Here is a 25879-nt window from a genome sequence, read left to right on the forward strand (position 1 = left end):
AGGGGTCCCTCCATACTCACAGGTTATGCAGGAATCAAATGAAGGTGGGAAATATTTGACCAAAAATTGCATAGAAAGTGAACCTGCTCAACCTGTGGTCAGAATATCCTAAACATTGTAGCTATTTACCTAGAATTTATCCTGTGTTCAACACTTTCTGTAATTGAGATGATTTAAAATATAAAATAGGATGGACATAGATATATGGAAATATTGAGCAATTTAATGTAAGGCATTTGTGCAAACATTTTAGCACCCTCAAGGGGTTCCTGAACCAATTACCTGAGGATACTGGGGAATAGACACAACTTAATATTGTACGTGGGGCAGGGTCCTCATGAAAGCTGGACTTAGACTAGAAAATAAACAAAATATCCATTGAGATCACCTCATTGTTTGCTTTAAGTTTTTTTTTTTGTGTGTGAGGGCATATTTTAATTTCCTGGAAGTCTTTCATACATAATTATTAAGAACTTTGAATGCAATAAAGTTTCTCAGTGAGAAAGCTAAAGATAAAAATTTTAAAGATATAGTTTAAGGATGGCATATATATATATATTCTGAGTTAAAAGCCCAAGAGATCAGAGCAAATAGTCTACCCATCGCTGCCATTCTTTCCCCAGAGAGAGACCTTATTCTTGTGTCTTGTCTTTTTATTGCGTTTCTGTTCTAGCTTCTTATTGACTCTAAACCTATTCACTTGACATCCTCATCACTGCCTGTCTATACAGACCTTCAAGTTTCTATGGTTAGTTCTGAGATTAAAGGCATGTGCTATCATCATTGGCTGTGTCCTTGAACACATAGAGACTCTGCCAGCCATGTGATTGGATTAAGTGCATGTGCTACTATTGCCAGCCATCTGCTTAATGGCTATGACCTCTGATCTCCAGGCAACTTTATTTATTAACATACAAATAAAAATCACATTTCAGCAAAAATAAAATTTCACCATATTTCCCCCTTCTATTCTAATAAAAAGAAAAAAGTTATTACTAATATAAGAAAAAACTACACTAAGTACAATAACTATATACAATATATATTTTTAAATGAAAAATTCACTCTCTCCAGTAGTAAATTCCTCTACTTCTTGAAGAACAGTGCAATTCTTTTAACTGAGTCATTGAAGGCCTGTTTGACTTGTTTGTTTCTCAAGGTGTAGATGAAGGGGTTCAGCATAGGAGCAATGGAAGTGGTGAGAACTGAGACAACCTTGTTGATAGCCACTGAATCCTTTGCTGATGGTTTGACATAAATGAAGATGCAGCTGCCATAAGTGATGGAAACCACAATCATGTGGGAAGAACAGGTAGAAAAGGCCTTTTTCCTTTGCTGTACAGAAGGGAACCTGATAATGGTCCTGATTATATACAAATAGGAAAGCACTACACACACAAGGGTCATGATCAATGTCAGCACCACACAAACTATGACCATCTGCTCTATGAGCCACGTATCTGTGCATGAGATCTTCAGGAGGGGGGAAGCATCACAGACAAAGTGGTCAATAACGTTAGAGTCACAGAATTCCAAATTGAGGCCCAAGCTAAGTGGTGGCATTACCACCAACAAGCCAGCTGCCCAGCAACAGAAGATAACCCTTTTACAGATCTTGCTGTTCATGATGGTGACATAATGCAAGGGTTTGCAGATGGCTACATATCTGTCATAGGACATGGTGGCCAGGAGAAAAAACTCTGTCACACCAAAAAGATCAGTAAAAAATATTTGAGAGGCACAGTTGTTATATGTGATTGTCTTGTCACCTGTTGAGATGTTGTATAAGTATCTGGGAATGCAAGCAGTTGTAAACGAGATTTCTAAGAAGGAGAAATTTTGTAGGAAAAAGTACATGGCAGTTTTTAGGTGTGAATCCATAAAGATGAGGGAGATGATTGTGAGATTCCCAGTTATACTCAGCACATAGGTGAGAAACAGAAAGATGAAGATCAGAGTTTTCAGTTGTGGGTCGTCAGTTAGTCCCAGGAGGATGAATGTTGTGAATGTGTGGTTTCTCATTATTGAATTGTTACCTTTATTCTGCATTTAACATTCAGAGGTATCTGTTCAAGAGTAGCAAAAACAGGAGAAATATTATGAAACCCAACTCACATGTATTCACACATTCTGTTTACAAACACAAACACACTGGTTGCTTAGGTCCTACAAGGAGGTAGTTTGGTCTTTTCAGGGCAGAGTTAGAAAATGAAATTGCCTTATCTACACCACAATTCTAGTACACTGTTATGTGTACTTCCTTCTCTTTGCATTAGATTCTTAATTTGTTATTTTTTTTATTTAATTGCTCTTTGGGTTCATGTTTTTCCAAGCAGTTTGTGTTGGCTGCTAATGTTCCATGAGACTGAATTCCTCCTTAGAGGCAGAATCCTGAAGTCAAATCTCATACTCTTTTTGCCTGTTCATGTGTTTTTTGAGGTTTTGTTATTAAAAAAATCATATATAGTTTCAAGTTCATTGTTACAGGATTTTTATTTTGCTGTCTAATATACTGGAGTCTAGCATTATAACTATGAACATTTGTAATTTCTCTAAACAACCCCTTCCTTAGTTATTACCCCATCTCTTCCTCTTAATTTTCAGTTTAAAAATTACATCATTATCCTCTCACAGGATAAAAGAAAGGTAATGTCTTGAGGGTAGGTTAATTGTACAGTATGATAAGTTATATATAAAATATATACTTGACATGATCAACACAGTTGGTATTACTGCTTTATTTTTGAATGCACTGATAATTTCACTATGAATATATTAAGTAAAATTGCCATATTTAACTGTTAAGCTGTCTCCAAAGATATCTTAGCTTCACTGCCACTTAGCTTTGTCTCAATATGGAAAGAATGTGATTATTCACACATATTCCTTGCTGACACACTAAAAATGCAGTATTTGTGAGTTGCAGACACAGTTGAACTATTTCACATCCTGATCCATGATGCTTTTTTTTCTGTGAACATGTTCAGTTGTCAATATACCAAAGTCACATTTTGTCCATTACTTATATTGAACAATTCACAGCAAAATTAATCAAACAGTATGAAATTTGTTTCAATTTAGGGACTTTGTGAGTAGAATGTGCATTTTTATGGATAGAATATGTATTTTTAACCACTCAATACTCACAGCGTTCTTTCATAGCTTACCTTTGTGGCCCCATATGTGCTTTCTCTGTCACCTTTCTTCTTTGTAATTTTGAGACTTTTGTTTTTTTATTTTTTGCTGATGTCTTTATGTAGCCTGCTGCGTGTTATTATTTGTTAACATAACTTTTTTTCTTTTCATTAACTTTTAATCTCTAAAAATGATTACTCCCCATATCAATCATATATCCGAGTTTACCTGGAACACAAATCCAAAAGGAAATACTGAATGACTATACCTATATTCTATTTCATTTTGGAGCTTCAAATCAAACCATTATGTTATGGTTACTAAACCTTTACAATAGGTTACACACTAAAATAAGCACTTGGCTTACTTTCATTGCCTGTGGGTGGGGGACCAGGCTCCAGCCGCACAGGGCTAAAGTGAATCCATCCTAGGTGGCATACTATGACTTTCTTTTTTATCTGAAGGGGTAAATGGAACAATACACACTCTCTTGATGGTTCCCCTCTTTATTCTTCTCCTGTTTTCTTTATTCTTTATTTCCTGGTGATATCCTTCTCTCATTCTTGATATTTTCTTTCTAATTCTTATCTCTTCTCTTCCTTATTCTCTCATTCTTGATATTTTTCTTCTAACTCTATCTTTGTTTTTGAAGATTTTCTTTTAATTCTATCTTTATCCTTTCCTATTCTCATTCCTGATATTTTCCATTTAACTCTTTGTATTTTTTCTTCACAGCTTATATACCCTAGCAAAATCTTTTAAGCAATTTAAAAATTACAATATGGTTACATTCTGTTTTTCAAATGAATGATAACAATGAATATCAGTAAAAACAGCATGTGATTCATATCCCTTACATTATCAAACATTTTATGTATTACAGGTGAAAAACTAGCCCCAAGAATCTATGTACATTCATAATCAAACAACTTGTTATAGTTTAACAGAGTGTAAGCAACCAAGTTATTTTTCTCAGCCAGGTCATTTGCTGGAAGGCTGCATTTTGCAGTTGCAAAAAAAGGTCCAATCACTTTATTATTTAACCTTGAAAGGTAATCTTATAAGGAGTCTTAAAGGAATGACAAATCTAAATTTTAATACATGAAAAGTAACCAGTCAGCTCTGCTTTAAATCTTTAGGATGTATTCTCACTCATCAATAGATTTTATATCAGGAAATTGAGAGCAGAAATTGTATCATCACCTTTGGTCATCAACCAATCCTACCAAGAAAGGCTAATGATAATTGGGCTGCTTTGCTTGTGTTCTCTGACCTTAGATAGTTCCTCACTCAACTATGCACCTTTCTAAATATTTATTTTTTTTCTTGGGTTTTTCACTTCAAAGCTTTTTAACAAAAACATCTTAGTCTACGTTTAAGCTATTTTCAAAGCTGTGTTTCATCTATGAGGCACCCAGAAACCTGTGAAAACATCTCCCAACATTAAGATGAAAAGAATATGAGCTACTTTGGCTCTTGGAACTCAATTGTTTTCCTTAATTATTTACCTGAACTGTGATCTATCCACCTCCTTAGGTGAAACTCATAGGCCCTAGCAGTGTGGCATTTCCTTGTGTATATTTTTAATCTTGAAAACTCTACTTAAACTAACTTTATTATTATCAATTAGACAGTACAGCTGAAGAAGAAATCATCTTCATAATAATCCACAGGAAAAACGCCCAGTAGAACGGGATGTTTCCCTGAGATAAACACCACATTACAAGCAGTGTGGAAGTCCCCACCTCCATTCACACCTTGCCAGATACCAGAGAGAGATGGCAGTAGAAAACATGTAAAAGCACAGAGAAACCAGTGACATTCTGGAATCTGTTTTCTCAGAGCTTTGCCTGCCTGAGATTCACCCATCAGAGATTTGTTTTGTAGTGGGTTTATCCCCTCAAGTTAATTGCTATCTATTGCTCCTCTGATATGGCCACCAGCAGCTGACTTACCAGGAATAATTTTCCTTCAGTGCTCCTGGTTTCCAGTTTCATCCTTGTCTCTGAGTCTCCAATTCATACATTTCTAAAGAAGTGCATGTAGATATTTTCCCACAGCTGTCAAATTACCCCATGTTTAGATGATCTCTTGTTCCTTGTTGATTTTGTTTTTGTTAATCCAGGGCCTTGCACAAGCTAGACAAGCACTTAGCATGGAGATACAGCCTCAGTTCTCATTATTGTGTAATATAACTCTTCTTTTCCAGACAGGGTATCTCTGTGTAGCTTTGCACCTTTTCCTGGAACTTACTTGGTAGCCCAGGCTGGCCTCGCAGATATCTACCTGGCTCTGCCTCCCAAGTGCTGGGATTAAAGGTGTGAGTCACCACTGCCCAGCTGTGTAATATAACTTCACTAATGGCTATACTCTATCCAACATCAAACACTCCGAAATAGCATTTAAATTGGTACCATATTAGAGTTCCCCTTCCTAACTTTAATGCAGTCATGAAGACCTTAAACTAGAGGATCATGGGATCTGAGTCTTCAAAAAGAGCCAGTGGAAGAATTCATCATATTCATACTTACTCACAGCGTCTTTCTCTTAGTTACTTAACCACAATCATTCTTGTAAATGTGATTTGAAAATGATTATTTCTGGCAATCACTGATTAAATCTACTCATGTTTACAAAATTAGTAGTCTGGGAATGCATAAGAGTTTAAATTTTCTATTTTTAGTCAATTGCATTAACTTTCTCATTGATGATGCAATATTATCATAAGAAAATAACTGTCTTACTTTTTCTATCTCTGAAAAGTAGTTTCAAAGGAATACCTGGTAGTTTGTGAAGAGCTGATATTCTGCGCTCTTTTGCTCAGAGAGAGGATTTTCTAATATCAAGCTTGATATTTATTATTAATTTGCCACATCTATAGCAAACAAACACAAGAGACCTCAGTGACCCAGGCTCAGAAATAATTAATGAATCATCTGTGGGAACAGGGCCTTAGGAGACTCAATGAAGCATCAACGTCCCTTAAAAGGAACTGCAAGGAGAATGTAGAATCTAATTAAAAGGAAATCTAGTTAAGTTTCTTACAATTAATTCTTATTATGCCTGGTGTAAAATATTTGGTTGTCACTTTCTCTATTATCAATTTGTTATGCATAGGTTTAAAATATCATTTAGTTTTATTCTTTGATAATAATGTTTAAATTTTGTTTTGAATAGTTAATTAATTACTTAAATATCCATCTTTATATGTGTACATGCTTTGTGTGTTACATATGGGTGTGTGTGCCACAGCAATGTGTGAATGTCAGAGGACAAGTTTGTGGAGCTGCTTTTCTCCTTCCACAATTACGTGGATTCAGGGGATCAAATTCAGCTTTCCAGGCCTATACAAGTGTCTCTACTCAATGACGCATCTCCATGGCTCCAGAGTATTATTTTTGCAAGTCAAACTATGGGGCTGAGGAGAATGCTCAGTGCCAAGAGTAAAGGGCTTGATGTGAAAATATGAAGACCTGAATTCTGATCCCCAAAACCCATGTGAAGCTGGTTATGGTTGCATGACTCTCTAATCACAGGGCTCTTATTGAAGTTGAGAAGTGGAGAGAGGAGAATCCACAGAAGTGTATGGGCTTGACATCCTGGCAGACACCAAAAAAGGGTGACATTGTTACAAATAATGTAGAATGCTAAGAACAACACTAGGTAGGGGTTGTTGTCTCAACCCCACAAGAGTGTCATGGCATATGCCGTATGTGCTGCCCCCAACACAAATTGTAAAACTTCTTCAGTCGAAATAAACATTAAACATTTGTAGATTTAACAACTGTAAGTATTCTGAAAGAAAGCAGAAGTATAAATTTCTTTTTATGAAGTAACAAATCTAACATTTGAGGTCATGCAATATTTTACAATCTAAGAGTCTCTATGGCTCCCAATCCATTGAGTGTCCACACAATTTGAAACTTGTTCATTACCACTATTTGCATCGTTGTACCAAGTTGTCTTTGTGGTTTGCTGGTAGAATCCTAGAGTAGACATATTACATGGTATTTCAAAAATTGTTGTTTCAGGAACCTTCATGTTTACTTCCTTTTCCAGTAGTAGTGAATAAGAGTTTTGGTCCTCCCCCCCTGTATCTATGCCTGGATCACTTGTGTTTTGGATTAACAATTGTGACTAGGATGAGGTGGGATCTCAGTGTCGTTCATATTTGTTTTCCCCAGACACTCTTCATGGTCTCATGGCTCAAATTTGCTTTTCCTCAATTGTTGATGATGATATTGAACATTTAAAACATATGCTTGTTGATCATTTGTATTTCTTCTGTAAAGAATGTACAGTGTAATTAATTTGTCTTTTTATTGATTGGGTGAATGCTGGTGCTTAAGCTTAAATTTCATTATATATTCAAGACATTAGTCAGATCTACAGCTGTCAAAGTTGATCTCACATTCTGAGGGCTGTATCTTCACTTTCATAGTTATTTCCTTTCTATGATGAGGCTTTGACATTTCATAGAATCACTTAGAATTTTTTGCAAAAGTACTGGAATTATTTTCCAAAGTCTTTATCTGTGTTTTCAATAAGATTTCCTGTAGTTATTTCAAAACTTCTGGTCCTTCCTTACAGTCTTAAACATAGTTGAATTAATTTTTGTAGAGGGTGTTCTTTTCAGAGAGTCCCAAATGTCTTGCATGTTTTGTGCCTTGATTTTATTCTTTTTTGATTTAACTTTTATTTTGGACCAGGCATTCAATTTTTCTGTCTTGTCTTCAATGCCTTAGAGTCTCTTTTCCATCTTTTGCATTCTGTGGTGAGGCATGCCTTGGAGTTTCTTGCTTGAGTTTCTAATTGTTCACTTCAGCTTTACTTCAGTTAGAGTTCTCTGCATTGGTTTTATTCCCACTTTCATGTCTTGTGTTTTCTTTGTTTTATTCTACTGTTTGTGTTTTCATAGGTTTCATCAATGGATTTATTCATACACTCTTTAATGACCTCTACCTTTTTTAGAGCCTGTTTTGAAGTCCTTGTCTTCTTCCTCAGCCGTACTGCTTTTCTCAGGGACTACTGTAGTGATGTTGCCAGGTTTTATTGGAGCCATATGATCCTAGCTGTTATTAATTGTGTTTTTATGCTGTCATTTAGGTATCTGGGTTAGGCTGATTGTAATTCTAGGTTCTGATATCTGGTTGTATTTGTTGGGTAGGTTTTTGTTGCTCTCTCTGGTTCTTAAGAGAAGGTGGTGGCTGTGGGTTACCTGGTAGGGAATGCTTTTGTGATCCTACCAGGTGTGACCCCTGAAGGTCGTTGGTGAATGTGTTCCTAGGTATTTGTACTGACACTTAGGAGTGAGAATGAGCAAAAGGGGTATTTTGAGAGTGTTCACAGGAGGGAGTAAAGCAGTATGTAGCACCAGGATCTGCATAGACCTCTGGGAATTGGGCCAGTGAAGGAGGAGTGGCCACAGCAAATGGTCTTCTACAGAGCTGGGACGACTTTGGGGATTGGATTTGGAGAACAGGAGGGATAGTGAAGATTGTGTACCTGATTCCTTGGCTATCATGGCTCCCTGAAGAGGGAGTCAAGTAACTACCTTATCAGACTTTTCCTACTGCTCTACATAAATTTAATGTTTTCAGTCTTCCTTTCATTTCTCATTATATACGAATGCCAGATGTCTTAGGGTTTTGCTCTAACGGCTAACAACCCCCAGATAAATCCCTAGAAATATTAGTTAACAAGAACAGTTTCTTGTTCACCTAAATGGCTTTTCTAGGTTGCAAACTGATGGTGACCGAGGAGGTTTTTCTAGAAAGTTTTTGAGAGGAAATATTAATAAGGTTATTCATAACCAGAAGGAAGCATAGAAAGTCATTTAAGAAGTGCTATCCTTTTTTCTAAGTGGCAAAATAGATAATGAATTCTTCTAAAGGCCACATCTGTCAATGGTACATTTTACTTCCATACTCATTGATTAGCTTCAGTACAAAATAAAAAGGAACACCTAAAAGTGTAGAAAAACGGTATAAAATCACAAACTATTGTATTTCCAGTGGTAAGAGACGACAATTTCAGGTTCACTGCAATATTAAACATATTCAAAAAGTTGAGTTTTAATGGAGATACAAAACGTCGAGCTCATATGTTCAAGTTTAAAGAGAAAGTATGGGTATAAAAAAACAAGTATATAAAAATAGAGTAAAACTTCAGATGCTGTGTTAATTCACTCATCTTTTAGTTTAGTCCTCTTCAATTTATATTACATCTTTGAGAGGAATGCAATTTTTTTAATTGAGTAATTGAAAGCTTGCTTCACTTGCTTGTTTCTCAGTGCATATATAAAGGGATTTAACATTGGCGAAATTGATATGATAAGAAGTGAAATCCCTTTATTGATAGCTACATCACTCTTGGATGAAGGTTTGACATAAATGAAGATGCAGCTGCCATAAGTAATGGAAACAACAATCATGTGGGAAGAACAGGTGGAGAAGGCCTTTTTCCTCTGCTTGGCAGAGGGAAATCTCAGAATGGTCTTGATGATATAAACATAGGAAAAGATAACACACACAAAGGTGATGATGAATGTCAACACAGCACCAACTACTACCATCTGTTCTATCAACCATGTATCTGAGCAGGAGATTTTCAGGAGAGGAGCTGCATCACAGCAAAAATGGTCAATGATATTTGAGTCACAGAACTCCAGGCCCAAGCCTAGACTAATAGGTGGGAGAATGATGACCAGTGCTGCTACCCAACAGAAGAAGATGAGGTTCCTGCAGACCCTGCTGTTCATGATGGTCATGTAGTGCAGAGGTTTACAGATGGCCACATAGCGATCATAGGACATGATAGCCAGGAGGAAAAATTCTGTGACTGCAAAGAGGTCTATAAATAGTAGTTGAGCGACACAAGCAATGTAGGTAATGGACTTGTCCCCAGATGATATGCTATATAGAAATCTGGGGATACAAGCAGTTGTGAGTGAAACTTCTAAGAGGGAGAAATTTTTGAGGAAAATATACATAGGTGTTTTAAGGCGAGGGTCAGTCAGAGTGAGGGTAATGATGGTTGTGTTTCCAGATAAACTCAACATGTAAGAAAGGAGCAGGAAGATAAAAAGCAGAATCTTCAACCTAATGTCATCTGTCAGACCCAGCAAGATGAATGTTGTTACTGTTCGGTTTCTCATTCTTGATTGTTGTCTGTTGTCCAGCCTGGTTGAAAATTAAGCAAGACTTTACTGATAAAACTTCAGTCAGGTGCTAACCTCAAGACAAGCTAGCTAGACTAACCATTGGCTAGTGAAGAAGCAAGCACCTAGTGCATGCTGATCTTGATCTCTTTGTGTCACACGACAGCTCATATTTGAATCATGTGTTTCATACTGATATTCTTATGTGTCTACAGTCTAGCTGTAATCTATGCCAGTTTAACACATAATCTTATCAGCATCATTCCATAAAAATTCCCTTTAAATTATTTTAAATTAATTTAAATTAATTTCAGACATCATCAAAGAGCCACATCCCTGTTATTCTGTCGTGGATTGACTTTGTTTTAGTTTGAGATGGTCTTAATCCTTTATTATAATGATAGTGTCACCTAGTAATACCACATCAGGAGAGTAGACCATAAATCTCTTTCCAAGTTCCTTTTCCTTTAGCATTCCATCTTTTCAAAATTGTCTCTGCTTTTCTACTTTCCTCTTACTTATACATGAACCCATTTGATCTTAGTACATTTTACATTATTTTGGCCAAAATTATCACTGTTGGCTTCATTAATTAAGCAGAACTCAGTCTTTATTTAATTCACTTTTTCTGCTGCATACAAGGCTCTGACCTATTTACCTCATGAAAAACTTTATAGCTTAATTCCATATCTCACATTTTCCTGAATTTCTTACTACATTCCCATTTTCCCTCACGGCTCCTTTACCTTATCTAATCTCTATGATTGGGGTAGAGTAAATCACTTGCTAAGAAACTGCTTTTGGTTCTTACTTAGTAGGGCTTTTATTCTTTCCTTTTTTATTATTAAGAAATTTTGCATTCATTTACATACAACCACAGATCCCCTTCTCCTCCCTCCTCCCATTCCCCATTTTCCCACGCCCCAATTCCCACCTTCTCCAAAGGAAAGCCTCCCATGGGGAGTTAGCAGAGGAAGATTTTTTTTTGTTTTTTTTTTTTAATGAAGTGACTTGAAGTAAGGAAATGATCCTCAGTTTCATATCTGTGGGGAAATTATATGGAACAGTTTTCCAACTTTACCATTGAACTCATTTAAGAACCTCTAAATCAACTTAGCAGGTCTCAATTCACAATTTGCTTTTGTATCTGAATGCCCTTGAACAAATTGCTTAATTCATTTATTTTGCATTCAGTACAAGTGAAAAGTTCAGACAAAATGCTTTGTATTCTCGTTATTCTTCTTTTCAAAGAGTCTTTATGAAGGGATATTATATTTTTAAAATTAATTTTAACTATATTTTAATTTTTGAAATGATAATAATTCTGTTTCCATCTTTCCCTTCCTTTCTCCAACTCTTCTTATGAATCCTCTTGTTCTTTCCCAAATTCATGGCTTCTTCTTCAGTTACTGTTACATTTATGTGTATATATTTTTAAATTCTAAGCACAACCTGCTCACTCTGTGTAATGTTGCTTGTATGTATATGAATTTGGGGCTGATCACTTGGTATTGGATAATCAACTGGGGGATGTGTTTCCTGGGGAAGACTATTTCTTCCACTTTGCTATTCCTCAGTTTCCTGTCCAAGGGAGGAAAACAGCAACCAGTCTACCCAACTACATCACCTATGAATCACAACAATGACCATGTGACATGATAAGTCTAAGGGTGCAATAGTGGAATGCATACCTTGGTGGCAACCAACAGCTCTCTGATTGCACTTACATTCTGCTCAGCAAAAGGGAATTCATGCCTGATACTGGAAACCTAACTAGCTGTCTAAAGCTAGGGAAGCCATGGATCTTTGAGAAGATTTAACTTTCAATTTACTAACTAGCATATCACTAACTACATTCTAAACATTTATCCTTATACTCACAGGTGAATGTAATTCCTACTCTTCATCAAGGAAATTTCTCTTTGCAACAGACACAAATTATTACAGGAAATCACAACCAATCAAAATGCAGAGTTGTGAACCCTAGTCCTGTTGGATACATCTATAACACAACTACTATACTTAAAGATCAGACATTATTGTAGAAGAGGGAGCAGAAGGATTGTAAGAGCCAGAGGAACAGGGTGTGTGCTGTGAGATCATTTTGTCTAGAAATTTCAGAGAATCTACATCCATGGCATCTCATCAACCTGGGTGTCTAAGCAAGATGCAAACAATAACCACACCAATAAATATGCTAACATGAAAGGAGGGAAATCTCATGAGGCCTCAACCTTAGATAATATGGTTTTAATTTGTATTTTTGCTATGATTATTAGAGATGTTGAACAGTAATATATGACTGCATTGGCCACTCTTTTTAGATGTATATGTTCATATATTCTGCCCATTTTAAAATTGTATCTTTTACTATTGAGTTCCTTAAATACTTTAAATATTAGCTCCATTGTGTGATGTGTAGTTGGCGAATGTTCTCTCCCTATCTGTGGATTGTCTTCTTCTCACTCCCTGAGATTTTCCTTTGTTGTGAAGAAACCTTTTAGCTTGATGACACCTCATGTGTCGACTTTTGTTTCATTTTCTTCTAGTTTTTTTTTTTTTTTTTTTTTTTTTTTTTTGCTGTTTAAGGTCTTACATTTAAGTCTTTTATCGATATATCAAAAGTGAATGACAACAAATCCTGCAAGTATGTGGAGAGAAGGCAACACTCCATTTATCTCTCAGGAATGCAAAGTAGTACAGATATATTAGAAAATGACATAATGCTTTAAAAAAAGTAAAAATAAAATTTCAATGTGGTCTCAAAGTCCCATATATGATTTTCTCCATCATAATAGGATTGAAAATTAAATTACCATACTGTGGGCTTGGCTTTTTTTGGTTAGAATAATGTCATTTTGTTCCATATATGTTGTTACAAATGTCAGAATTCCCTTCTTATTTAAGGTGTACAGATTGTATTTGGCATCTATACCTCATTTTCTTTCTTTATACATCTATTGATGGACACTTAGTTTTATATGTTGGGTATTGTTAATGATGATGAAATGAACATGGGAATATGGAAATATCTTCAGTATATCATCTTTGATGTCAATACAATCCTTTGAATATGTATTTCCATGGATCAACAAGTGTCGTATCAAAGTTTACGGAAATAATCCTGAAATGAACATAATATTTGCTTGACCTACACAAATATAATCATAGAATGACTTCTAAGAATTTTCTTTTTATATGAGCCTTATAGCAAAAATTCATTGGTGTTTTGAGGCTATCTTTAACATTTTAATAATTCCTATGACTCTCTATAATTCCTTACTACCAACTGATATCCAATGAGGGAGTGTATTTCCTGTGCTTTTATAATCTTTAGAAACTATATATGTGTTTTCTATTCCTATTGATTTCTTTGCCGCAGCTCCCTCTACAGTATCTAGTCTATGGAGTTATTGTGATGATTGGTTATATAATTCCCCACGATTTCTTGGTGGATAGTAAGTTAGGGCCAGTATCTCAGGTTCATATGTTCATTTATGTCTTCATTCTGCTTTTCTTCCTTTGCTCCTTAAATTGCTCTAATATTTCTATTAATTTTTTTAATTAATCAATGGCCATTGTGAATACTATAGTTTTGTTCTTTTATTTGGGAATAAAGATGAGAATTTTTGGTGCCTTTGATAATCTTCTATGAACGTCTAGTGTATTAACAAGAGGCAGAGCAAGGCTTCTACAATTTGGAGAATGCATCAGTTGGATTCTGGATTTATTTCTGAAGACATTATTGTTTTCAATTTTATTCACTCCTTTATCAAAACAATCAGAATATTTCCCCCAGATCCAGATATGATTAATCTTTCCAAATGAGTTATGAAAAGTATTTGGTCTATTAATCCATTTTGTAAATAGAGAGTTCTATTTTCTTTCTGCTTCAAGCTAGAAAGATTTATGAAAATAGTAGCCCCCAAACAATGGCCACTCTTATTTCTTATGAATTACACCCTGGAAGAAATGTAGAGGTGTATTTTCTTAAAGTTGTTGGACTGAGTCATGCTGTGTCTACTAAGACAGTTACAAATGAAGGCATTAGATAATCATAATCAGATAAGGTTTGTAAGCATCTCTACAGGACAAGGGAAATAATTCAATCATGGGAAAGAAATATTAATAGAAATCAGATAGGCTTCATGAGGATTGGGATAGTATCCTTCCAGACAAGATCATTTAGGAATTGAGCCCAAATATGAAAATTCTGACCTTAACTTTCATGTTGTATCTTAACTTATCGTACAATCGCAGATTTGTAAACCTTCTTTCTTGTCTGATCAGTAAGGTCTTTTCCCCTTTGAACCTCAATATGAAGTAAATGATCAATCAATTCCGTTTAGGAACATTTTCAATGTTGAGGATTTCAAGTTCATTTGTTGCAAAGTCAGTAGTCACAAGTGACAACATTGCAAATGTTTTGGAGATTTCATGAAGGGTGTTACAGTTTTCATTTGTATACATATTGGTGAAAGTGACATTGTGGGTCCATTCTGTTTGCCTTTAAAATTACCTTGTTTCTGAGAGTACTTATGAATTTATTAGAGTATATTTCTTGGAAATATATGATTAGTATAGAGTAAATAATTATGATAAAAAGAGTGAACAAGTTATGATCATATTCTTCCTGAGGATGCATGTATAAATTATTTCCAATGAATTCTATTATTTAATATATTTAATTTTTGTAGAGCAGAAATGACATCATAAATACATATTTCCTTGTCTAGGAACACCAAAATTGATTTTTGCTACCTCTGAATTTTTTTTTACTTTGTTTTGCATTGTTTTTTTGTTTGTTTGATTTTTTTTAACTAACAGATTTTTTTAATTAAATTTACCTACCAATCACAGATCCCCCTCTCCCCTCCTCCCAGACCCTTCAGCCTTTGCCCTGCAACCCACTCCCCATTCCCTCCTAGAAGACGGTAAGGCCTCTCCATGGGCTACCTCTGATTTTTAAATGATTAATGTGACTACTAAAGAGGCTAGCAAAATAGCATGGTGGAAAAAGACAGAAACTGAAGTAATCAAACTTCAGAACAATGAAAGAGAAAAGCATACTTACTCTTCTGGAAGGCAGTCATGACTTTAGTTGATCTATAATCTTGGTTTTCCTAAAAGTAAAGCTTATAGAGTGTGATTAAATTTGTGCACAAACCTTATGAAGATGTAGACAGATATAGAGAATTCTTTTACAGAATTTTTTGGTTAATGCTTTTTTTGGTTAAAAGATTCACATTAAAGATCATATTCTACTCTAAACTCAGTAACCAATTTATTATGTCTCAAAAACTGAAATTAAGACATATAAATGATTTTCAGAGCATTTTGGTAGATGATTTCCAATTTCTCAGGACAAAAAGAATTTCAAATAGTAAAGAAAGGTGATTATTTTATTATGCTAGTCTTTTATGGATAAGTAGAGGATAAAGAAGAGAGTCCTTTGTGGCCAAACACAAACATGGGTAATGAATGTAATAGTCGCTAATTGGCAGAATATCAAACAGCAGCAACAGTGGGACTTGTGTCCTTAGAGACATAAATATGCAACAGTTTTATTAGACACATTCTAAATACAAATCAATGACTGTCTGACAAAAGGACAATTCAGAATTTTCAGAAAATGTGTTGTTTAACTTAACTCATAGGTAATAAAAGATAAAAAAGTTGCTTGATATCTATGCTTGCATTGAAAAAGTATATATATACTCAAAGGAAGTTACTGTCTAAGTGTAAATACTTTTCCATGTTAAAAATACATAATTGTATCATATTCTATAATAAACTACCCTCCTCATTGGCTCTTTCCTCTCAGTGTTATCCCTACACAAAACCAAGACATGAACAATGGAAAAGTATTGGTAGAGGCCAAAGAGTTGACCAAGGTGAGATATTGGAGGGTGAGGATGAGAGTAATCAGAATGCATTATATATACATATGAAATTGTCAAACAACAGATTTGATTAAAAGGAGACATCCAGGAAAACTGTTCATATCAATTGATGACAAGTTTTTCCAATCTTAGAAATAAAGAAATTCAACTTTATGGCTTTATAAAGTCACTGTTTTACAGGATCATCTGAAACATATTGAAATTTACAGAAAAATGTGTGCATGCTTAATGATGCTTTTTTTGCTTAGGGTATAGAATAGATGATCTTACACATAGTTTATAATTGAAAAGATAATCATCAAAACTGTGTAGGTCATTAACCAGTTTAACATCTGTTAGAAAATTGTGTGGACAGACATACAATCAGCTAGCATTTTTTTCTGTGTTCTTCTTTGAAAGAAACTTGCCACCTGGGTGTCATTGATAAATTATTTGAACAAAATATTCTATCATGGTCAAACATATATTCTATTTGTATGAACTACATTAAAATATTTGAAAATTATACTTTAATAGAATGTATATCCATGTATAAAGAAATAACAAGAGTAGAAAATATGTATTTCTTAGTAATATTTGCTAGAATCTTTTTTAAAAAACAAACTGAATTAAATCTGTGGGTAGTATGGCATCTGGACATTTTTAAACCCTTCCCTGTTGACCTAATATTTTTCCAATGCTGATTTACCTGGATGTGGCATAACAGATAATTTGATATCAAACAACATTCACAATAATGAAATTCAACAATGTAGAGAAATCTCAAATTACACAGCTATTTTTTTCTATTAGATATGTTGTTGTCCTTTATATAGTTGTTCAGAAATAAGTCATTGCAACAAATTATAAAATAAAATAAAATAAAATACTGTGACCTTATTCATTCTAAAAGAAATAAAACTACAGCTTCATCCTTCAAAAATTTAATTCTATTCATTCTTATTTTTAAGTTTTGCAATTATATTTTATTTATTTAAAATATTTTAATTTTATAATATTTAAAAATTTACATATCATTCACAGATTCCCCTATCCTCCCTGCTCCCACCCACAGCCTTCTCCCCCAATCCACCACCCATTCCCACCTCCTGCAAGGCTAGGTCTCCATTGGGGAGTCAGCCCAGCCTGGTAGATTAGGTGAGGCAGGTCCAGACCCCTTCTTCCTACACCAAAGCTGAGCAAAGTGTCTCAGCATAGGCCTTAGGTTCCAGAAAGCCAGTTTATGCAACAAGGACAGGTCCCAGTCCCACTGCCTAGGGTCTCCCAAACAGTTCAAGATCATCAACTGTCTCACTTATCCAAGAAGGCCTGGTACAGTTCCACTGGGGACTCCTCAGCCATTGGTTCACAGTTCATGTGTTTCTACTAGTTCAGCTATTTTTCCCTGTGCTTCTTCCAATCATGGTCTCAGTATCTCTTGCTCATATAATCACTCCTTTCTCGCGCCCATTGGTCTCCTCGAGCTCCCTCTGGGGTTTGGCCATGGATCTCTGCATCTGCTTCCATCAGTCACTGAATGAGAGTTCTATCATGATAGTTAGGGTGTTCAGCCATCCAATCACCAGAGTAGGTCAGCTCAGGGACCCTCTCGACCATTGCCAGTAGTCTACAGTGGAGTCATCATTGAAGATTTCTGGGAACCTCTCAAGCAAATTGGGGGTTAGGGAGGCTAATGGAGGGCAAGGTTCAGAGGAAAAGAGCTTAGGGGAGTGGGAGGTCCCAGATGGATCAGAAACAGAGTGGGATAACAAGGAAAGATATACCATGATAAATGAATACCCCATGGGAATAGGAAGAAGTGATTGTATTTTAAATACATTTATCTCTTCCCTTTCCTCCCTTCATACCCTTCTCCACTCTGCAAGTTCTTTTTCATCAATTGCTATTGAATATGTATATGCATTTCATATATAAATATATATGTAAACATATATATTCCCACACATAACCTGTTGAGTCCATCTAATGTTACTTGTATGTGTGTATTCAGGGCTGACGTTTGTCAACCAATTATGTGTTCCTTCCTGGGGAGGGCCACCTCTCCCAGCTTTGCTGAGTTGTCTGTAGTTCTTTGTGTAGGATTGAGACCTTGTGGCCTTTTCCTTGTGCAGTTTGACATGTTCATTAGTGTCATCTTTGTTCAGCTCATTTTTAGGCAGTTCTGTTGTGACCTCATGGGTACAGCTTCTGATGCTACTGTACACCATCTCACAGAAAACTCTCTGACCCTTTGGATTTTACACTTTTCCAGCCCATTTTTCACAATGTTTCTGGGTCCTTAGGTGTAGGAGTGTTTTGTAGATTTATCTATTGGGACTAGGCTCCACAAATATTGCTCTTGCTAAGACTTCAAATATTGAAAAGGAATGGCGAGAATGGACAGTTTTCTTGTTACTTGTGTTATTGTGTTTAGAGATTTTCTACATGGTGCATGTTAGTTAAAGTTTTATCATCTATAGCCTTTACCATGTTGAGATATGTTCCCTCTACCCGAATCTCCAATGAAGGTATGCAGATTTTTGTGCATAGCCCTTCCTGAATATATTGAGATGGTCATGTGATTTCTGACTTTAAAATCATTCATATGACTTAGTGCTTACAGAATGTGCCTGGATGTAGGGCCGTCCTTTGGAGCATGAGTAGCCTTTCAGGGACCTCATCCCTGAAAAATCCTGACTCTTTCGTAATACCACCAGTTGCCAATAGCTTCCCAACTCAGGCAAAGACTTCAGTACCACTTCCCCTTTCCACCCTGTGATTCTGCCAAGCTTGATTTTTTTGCAGATCTTGTTCATGCATCCAGACATTGTCAGTTAATCTGCAACTGCCCTGATGTGTCAAGAAACACTGTTTTGTTATAACCATTTGATTTGACTTGTAATCTTTCTATGTGCTCTTCTATGATGATCCTTGAACTTTGGAATGAGGAAGCATGATATAGATGCCCTATTTAGGACTGAACACTTTGTAGTCTGGCATGTTGGCTACTTTGAGTCTGTTATTCATCATCACCACAAAAGAAGATTCTCAGATGAGGACTGAGTGACAAACTTATGTATGGGTATAACTATAAATCTTTAGGAATCAGTTTAATACTATATCTTTAGTTGTTGGTTTAATACTAGGTCTATTTAGCAGAATAGTAATTGATTCTCTCTTGGGGTTTATGACCTACCCAGACTCATCAGCAGAACTGGGCATAGGTTTCATTTTGTGGAATGGTCTTAAATCCAGCTAGAAAATGTTTGGTTATTCATATAACATTCATGCCACTACTACACTAGTGGTTATATCTTTTCAAGCTGTTGTAGTTTCACAGTTGGATAATAAGGATGATTACTTTGCTCTCCAAATATCATACACAACACCTTCCAGAAATATGACAGCTAGTCAAAAGGCATGAAGATTCCAGGTAAGCAACAGTTTGATTTCTTCATGTTCTGTGACTTAGGTATGTGGTGTGTTCAGCAATAGGATGTTATTTATGGAGGATATCCAAAAGCAATGACAGTAGTCTGTAATATTTGGAGGTCTATGAGACCTCACCAACCAACAAAGACAAAAGAAGTATTCCATACCTGCCATTGGGCTTTTACTTGTTAGCCTGTGGTGTTTAGGAGGAGCATTGTTGCCCCATTATAGGGTGATTCCATTTAAGTTCTGTTTATATATGTGTACATATGTATTTTAAGAAGCTTCTAAAAATAGGTTGCCATTTTTCTTTCCAGAAGAGCTTTAGTGTTAATTATGGCTTCCCAAATTCCCTCTTCTGTCTTATTGCTCCATCTCTCACCACACTTAACCTTTATTTGTTATCCCTAATTCTCCCTTCATACCATGTGAATTATATCTCTTCTTTCTTAAAAGCCCATGGCTCCCATGTACCCTTATCAATTTCCTGATTTCTATGGGTATTCTACCACAACAGAAGCACCACATCAAAAAAAAAAACCCAAAACAAAAAAAAAAAACCCAACCCCCCCAAAACCATAAGAGGTCACCTGATTGCCTGTAGTCTAAGAAAGTACAAAGCTTGTTATTATAATGAAAATAATGAGATAGGACAATTTGATTTGTCAGCATGGGCATACTTCACTTCTTTAAAAGAAATGCAATTTTCTTGAGTAAGTCACGAGAAGCTTGTTTAACTTGCTTATTTCTCAGAGTATATATGAAAGGATTCAGCATGGGCGATATGGAAGAAATAAGCACCGACACACCTTTATTAATGGTTACCTCTTCTTTTGCAGATGGTTTGATATAGATGAAGATGCAGCTGCCATAGGTGATGGAAACCACAATCATGTGTGAAGAACAGGTTGAAAAGGCTTTTCTCTTTTGTTGAGCAGAAGGGAATTTTAGAATTGTCCTTATGATGTACACGTAGGAAAAGACTACACAGATAAGAGTAATGATGAAGGTCAATACTGCAGAGAATATTACAATCTGCTCAATTAGCCAAGTGTCTGAGCATGATATTTTCAGAATAGGATTTGCATCACATCCAAAATGATCAATAATATTAGAGTCACAGAATTCCAGATGAAGGCCTAAACTAAGTGGTGGGAGGATAATCAGGAATGCTGACAGCCAACAAGAAATAACCATTGTTCTGCACAACTTGTTGCTCATGATGGTCATATAATGCAAAGGTTTACAGATGGCCACATAGCGATCATATGACATGGTAGCCAGAAGAAAAAATTCAGCTACCCCAAAGAGGTCTGTAAAAAATAATTGGGTTGCACATGCATTGTAAGTAATTGTTCTGTCTCCAGTTGAAATACTGTATAGGAATCTTGGGACACAGGCACTTGTAAATGAGATTTCTAGGAAAGAGAAATTTTGGAGGAAGAAATACATGGGAGTTTTAAGGTGGGGATCCACTGTGGTGAGGGTAATGATGGTTAAGTTACCAGTTACACTCAGTAGGTAGGTGATAAATAGAAAAATAAAAAGGAAGACCTGCAACTGAGGGTCGTCTGTGAGTCCCAGGAGGATGAATGTTGTAATTGATGTGTGATTTTTCATTATCCACCCCAGGAATTTTCCACATCTAAGTGCTAATGTCAGGGAGACTTGCCTGTAGAATTCAATGACAAAAATCAACAGTGATGAGCATTTTCATGAATATTCCTTCAATTCACCTAATATCTATGTGCCATTTTTATTAATGTGAAGAATTTTAGAATGAGAAGACATATAGTTACACATATGCTTATTGTATTATTATAATAATACAATACTACTAGTATATATATTTGTGGTTTTAGTTAGCCATATAAGTGAGTGCATATTTATAAAATATATTAAGGAGAAAATTAAAACAGAGATGCAAAATATCCTTATCACAAAACTGCCTTCCTCCCTTCTTCTTTACCTCAGATCCACATTCTGTATATTATTTACTTCTCAAACTGTTACTTTCTAGCTTCTAATCTTATTCACTAAAAATGTGCCCTTGCATATCTTCCTGTGATTTAACTCAGTATAAACAATTAAACAAATATAATGTTTTGATATACACCAAGCTCTTTTCTAACTGTACCATATATGTATTACCTTGCAATATTCTGCAAAGTATGGATGTCTCTTATCTCCAGGTTGTTTATTATATATATATATATATATATATATTCATTTATGTGTGTGTGTTTATGCACATGCTATAGTATATGTATTTGGAGGTGAGAGGAAAACTTGGGGTACTTGATTCTCTTCTTCTACTATGTGAGCCCCAAGTATTAATGTCAGGACTTTAGGCATGGAGGTAAAGACCTGTAACCCACTGATTTTATTGTTTAGTTTTTTAATTGAGCATAGATTTTTTTCCATACAATATATCCTGATTACTGTTTCCCATCCCCAACTCCTCCCAGAAACTTTTCACTTCCTCACCCACCCAAATCCACACCCTTTCTTTCTCTCTCTAATTAGAAAACAAACATCTAAAGTGATTATCAATAACAATAATAATAAACAGTAATAATAATAACAACACAATAAGATAAAATAAAAACAAACCAGAAAAGGATAAAACAAACAAGAAAAATGGATACAGAAAAAAGAAACAAGGGAAAAGTGCAAGAAACAGACAGACATCTTATTGGCCCTCTATTGCTTTGAAAATGGGAAATCTGAGGTGCCAATAGGTAAAGTATGTGCCCACTCTTTCCTCAATCAGAGGCAAGACAGTCCTCAGTCTCAGTTTGTCTTAGTTGCTGTCCTCTCATTATTGGAATGTACTTGACTGAAGGCTTCATTTTCACAAACACAGAGTTTTGTCTTGGTCATCAAGACATTGGAAGAGCTAGTCTGATTTGTTGTCTGAACCAAAATGGTTGAGAAATAAAGGGAGGCACAGTTAGAAGTCATGTTGGTACAAGTGGTGTAATAGTATAGTTATGGACAAAACCTACATGCACACGTCTGTGCCATTATTTGTTCATTTCATGTTTAACAATAGGGCTGAGAGAGATTAAAATGCCAAATATAACTGATTTTCTCCGTTTTAATCCTTAGACTGTTTAGTAATTTGATTCCTCTGTGTCATTTTCTTATGGTTTAGGAACATTTCCATCAGAGAGTTATTTTAAAAATATAGTGGCATATTCACCTGAATCATAGTAACTAACATGTTTATGGGCTTTGTTGTAACATTTTTAGCCACATGTAATATGTGGCATATCTATCGCTTCAAGGACCATTTATTTCTTTTAGGAACCTTCAAAAATTTGTATGAGTTTTCACAGAATCTCAGTACATTGCAGTCTATAGAACATTAGAGGTTATTTCCCCATCTAACTGCATTGCTGACTCTGTTAACTTCAGAAAGTCTTGATTCATGTCCTTGTAGACCTTTGAACAATGTCTTTCTACTTTCCTTTTCTTTCTTTTATTTTTTTTGGTCTGAGTGAGCACTGCCTTCTGCTACTATTGGTCTCTCCTATACTGAGCTATAACCCCTGCAAAATAGATCAATAAATAAAACAATAAAAATATAAATGTAAAAAAATAAAATATGTTAGAGAGCTTCCTAACATTCCATAAAATCCATTGTCATTGGAAGGTGACTGCAGCTCACATTCTGAGAACCTCTCAATGGGCTTCCTCCATATAATATGTATAATAAAATATTATATAAATTATAATACTTTTGTATATTATATAGGCATTCACTGTGTAGCCTCCACCTTGCTATACTCTTGTCACTACATCCCAAGTGATGGGAATTATAGTCCCCACATCAGGCCACATCTTCCTCTTTTCACAGTCTCAACTCACCACCCAGCTCCTTGTGTATTGAATTCAGCTTTGCTTAGGTCTCGAGTCTACCTTTAAGTTTTAATCTTAAATACATGGGTTTTCCTGAATTCAGACCTAAACAAATATTTAAATTTAATGATCCCATAATATTCATCTTGATTAGATGATATTTTGAATATATTTTCTAGACACCAAAAATGAATAATAAAAATCTAAGTAAACTGTCCTTTCACTGAGATTTTGGGTCAATATATTTAATTTTAAAAGTTTAAAAACTGGATATATGTCTGATTTGGAGGGATTTTATTTTTGCATCTTTCTAAATCAGGCGTGGTCATTATTTCTAGGGACATCATTCCAGCACAAATTTCATAAATGATTGTAGGTTTGTTCCATGAAATGGTAAGGCAAGTATTCAACATTGATTGTCTAAGTCTACAACTTTATTAAAGGGAAAAAACATATCACTATATTTTCCCACTCATCATTTCCTGCAAGTGTGTATACAAAACATAGAAGAATACACATAAACATATGTAGAGTAAAAACCTATTTATACTTACCCTTCGGCTGGAGGTCATTGCATGACATCTGTTGTCAGTGTATCTGTCTGTGCTGACAGCAAGGTCCAGGTTGAACAGTGACACTGTGTCAGAGATGTAAACACTAAGTGTTCTCAGGGAATCACATGCATCCTGAAAAGGCCCTGAAGTACTTGAGCCCCTGGCACAGACTTTTTCCATGACAGAGCATCTGACATTTAAGCTTGTCCTTGCTTCCTTGTTAGATACAATACACTAATGCACAGCATAAATTGCTGGTTTGGTGACAGGCAGTTGATTAATTAAGGATAGTTGAGTTTCTGGATATATTTAGCACTACAGACTGTTTCTATAATTTGTATATTCCACCCATAACAAAAGACAGTGGAATCCTTGGAGCATCATGTTTAAAAGTCACTTAGGAATCAAGATAATAATTTTTTGGCAATCAACTTCTCACAGGCAACAACAGGGAAAAGCCCAGGGGATGAGAACATCTAACTACATTAGACACACTGTTGGTGGTGGATAGCAAGAGTCAAACAATACTACTTAAAGTTTTTCCTGTATTGTCCATGATAATGAAACTGGCATAAGATCACTTTATCTTTACAAAGTAACTCATGGACATTATGGAAATTCTATAATAAAAGGAAAGAAAAAATACAAAACAAAACAGAGATAAACTCAACGATCAAGTGAGGAAACCTGAAAAATCTGTTGGATATCATTCCATTGATGGAATTCATATTTTCTTATCACATTTGTAATGCCCATTATCAGTTTAGACTCTTGTGAGCATTGCTTCTTTTCATACTGTCTCAAGGTTTTATGTGACCTTTTTGGCACATTGATTATTAGTTACCACACCATTCATAAGGCATTCTTAGTTTAGGAGGAAACATTTCATGTTTGTGTGGTTGTTTTTGTCAGATATGTTAAAAAATCTGTGAGGCCTAAATGTGGACAAAAAGGAAGTAGAGTGGGTATGATGTACTTGGAAAGAATCTTAATATGTTGCCTTGATAAAAGATAGGATTTTTCTTTGTATTGGAAAGACTGTTTTGAAAATGCACCAGGATAGAAGATGGTAGTGTTAAGAACTCATGGTTCTGCTTTCCGTATTCTAACTGACATCTCTGTTAGGTCTTGGGAGGGACTGTTAATAACAAGTAGAGATCTCTGAGATTCATGAGTGAACAAACCTCCTTCACAATCACCACCATTGGATGGTTGAGAGGGTGAGGATGGACGAAACAGGAACAAAGAATGCTTAGATATCTGGCACAATTCCAGGTAAATATGTGTACACTATTTTATAATGGATGAAGTTCTGCCTTCTTTTGTATAACCCATCTGCCCTCACTTCCTTCCATTCTCTAAAACACAAGTCCTCATTTATTCAGTGAACATTTCCTAAGAACTTAGTATGTACTTCTGGAAGTATTCAGGGTAGTAGTCTTACAGCAGTCAACAAAGCAGACAAAAATAATGGCTAGGCCTTATATCATAATTTTAGGAAGGTAGAAAATAATGTACATTTGTGAGTAATACTACTGTATTAATGGTTAATAAATTAATGGTAATACACCTAAAAACATCATAGTGTGAGATAAATAATATTATTGTGAGGGTCATTTTATATAGTTCTCTAGAGGCAAGGTCTCACTGAGGTGATATCTAATGCTGGAAACAGCAACTGTCCCCCCAGATAAACAACAATTCTCAAATTTGGCTTAAAGGCAAGGGGATGCAATATATTCAGAATATAATGGGAATGGGTAAGCTAGAGAGATGGCTGAGTGGTTAGGAGCACTGGCTGTTCTTTCAGAGGAACTGCAATTGATTCTTAGTACCTACATTATAGCTCACAA

The 25879-nt window shown here is 35.4% G+C and overlaps 3 protein-coding genes across 3 annotated transcripts; all 3 read right to left on the reverse strand.

Annotated features, from left to right (window-relative positions):
• Window positions 1-1086: 1086 nt before the first annotated feature.
• On the reverse strand, window positions 1087-2022 carry LOC118571120 (olfactory receptor 6C2-like). The gene has a single exon (XM_036170034.1). The coding sequence runs from the start codon at window positions 2020-2022 to the stop codon at window positions 1087-1089; it is 936 nt and encodes a 311-aa protein (XP_036025927.1).
• Window positions 2023-9355: 7333 nt separating this feature from the next.
• On the reverse strand, window positions 9356-10291 carry LOC118571137 (olfactory receptor 6C2-like). Its single transcript, XM_036170054.1, has one exon. It carries the CDS (start codon window positions 10289-10291, stop codon window positions 9356-9358), a length of 936 nt encoding a protein of 311 aa, XP_036025947.1.
• A 9998-nt stretch (window positions 10292-20289) lies between these two features.
• LOC118571107 (olfactory receptor 6C68-like) lies at window positions 20290-21228 on the reverse strand. Its single transcript, XM_036170019.1, has one exon. The coding sequence runs from the start codon at window positions 21226-21228 to the stop codon at window positions 20290-20292; it is 939 nt and encodes a 312-aa protein (XP_036025912.1).
• Between the last annotated feature and the right edge of the window lie 4651 nt (window positions 21229-25879).

The sequence above is a fragment of the Onychomys torridus genome, chromosome 20 (genome assembly GCF_903995425.1).
Source record: "Onychomys torridus chromosome 20, mOncTor1.1, whole genome shotgun sequence".
In the NCBI taxonomy this organism is placed as follows: domain Eukaryota; kingdom Metazoa; phylum Chordata; class Mammalia; order Rodentia; family Cricetidae; genus Onychomys; species Onychomys torridus.

Bases quoted from the DNA above. Each gene is read 5' to 3' on its own strand.
- LOC118571120 (XM_036170034.1), bottom strand. From the start codon at position 2,022: ATGAGAAACCACACATTCACAACATTCATCCTCCTGGGACTAACTGAC.
- LOC118571107 (XM_036170019.1), bottom strand. From the start codon at position 21,228: ATGAAAAATCACACATCAATTACAACATTCATCCTCCTGGGACTCACA.
- LOC118571137 (XM_036170054.1), bottom strand. From the start codon at position 10,291: ATGAGAAACCGAACAGTAACAACATTCATCTTGCTGGGTCTGACAGAT.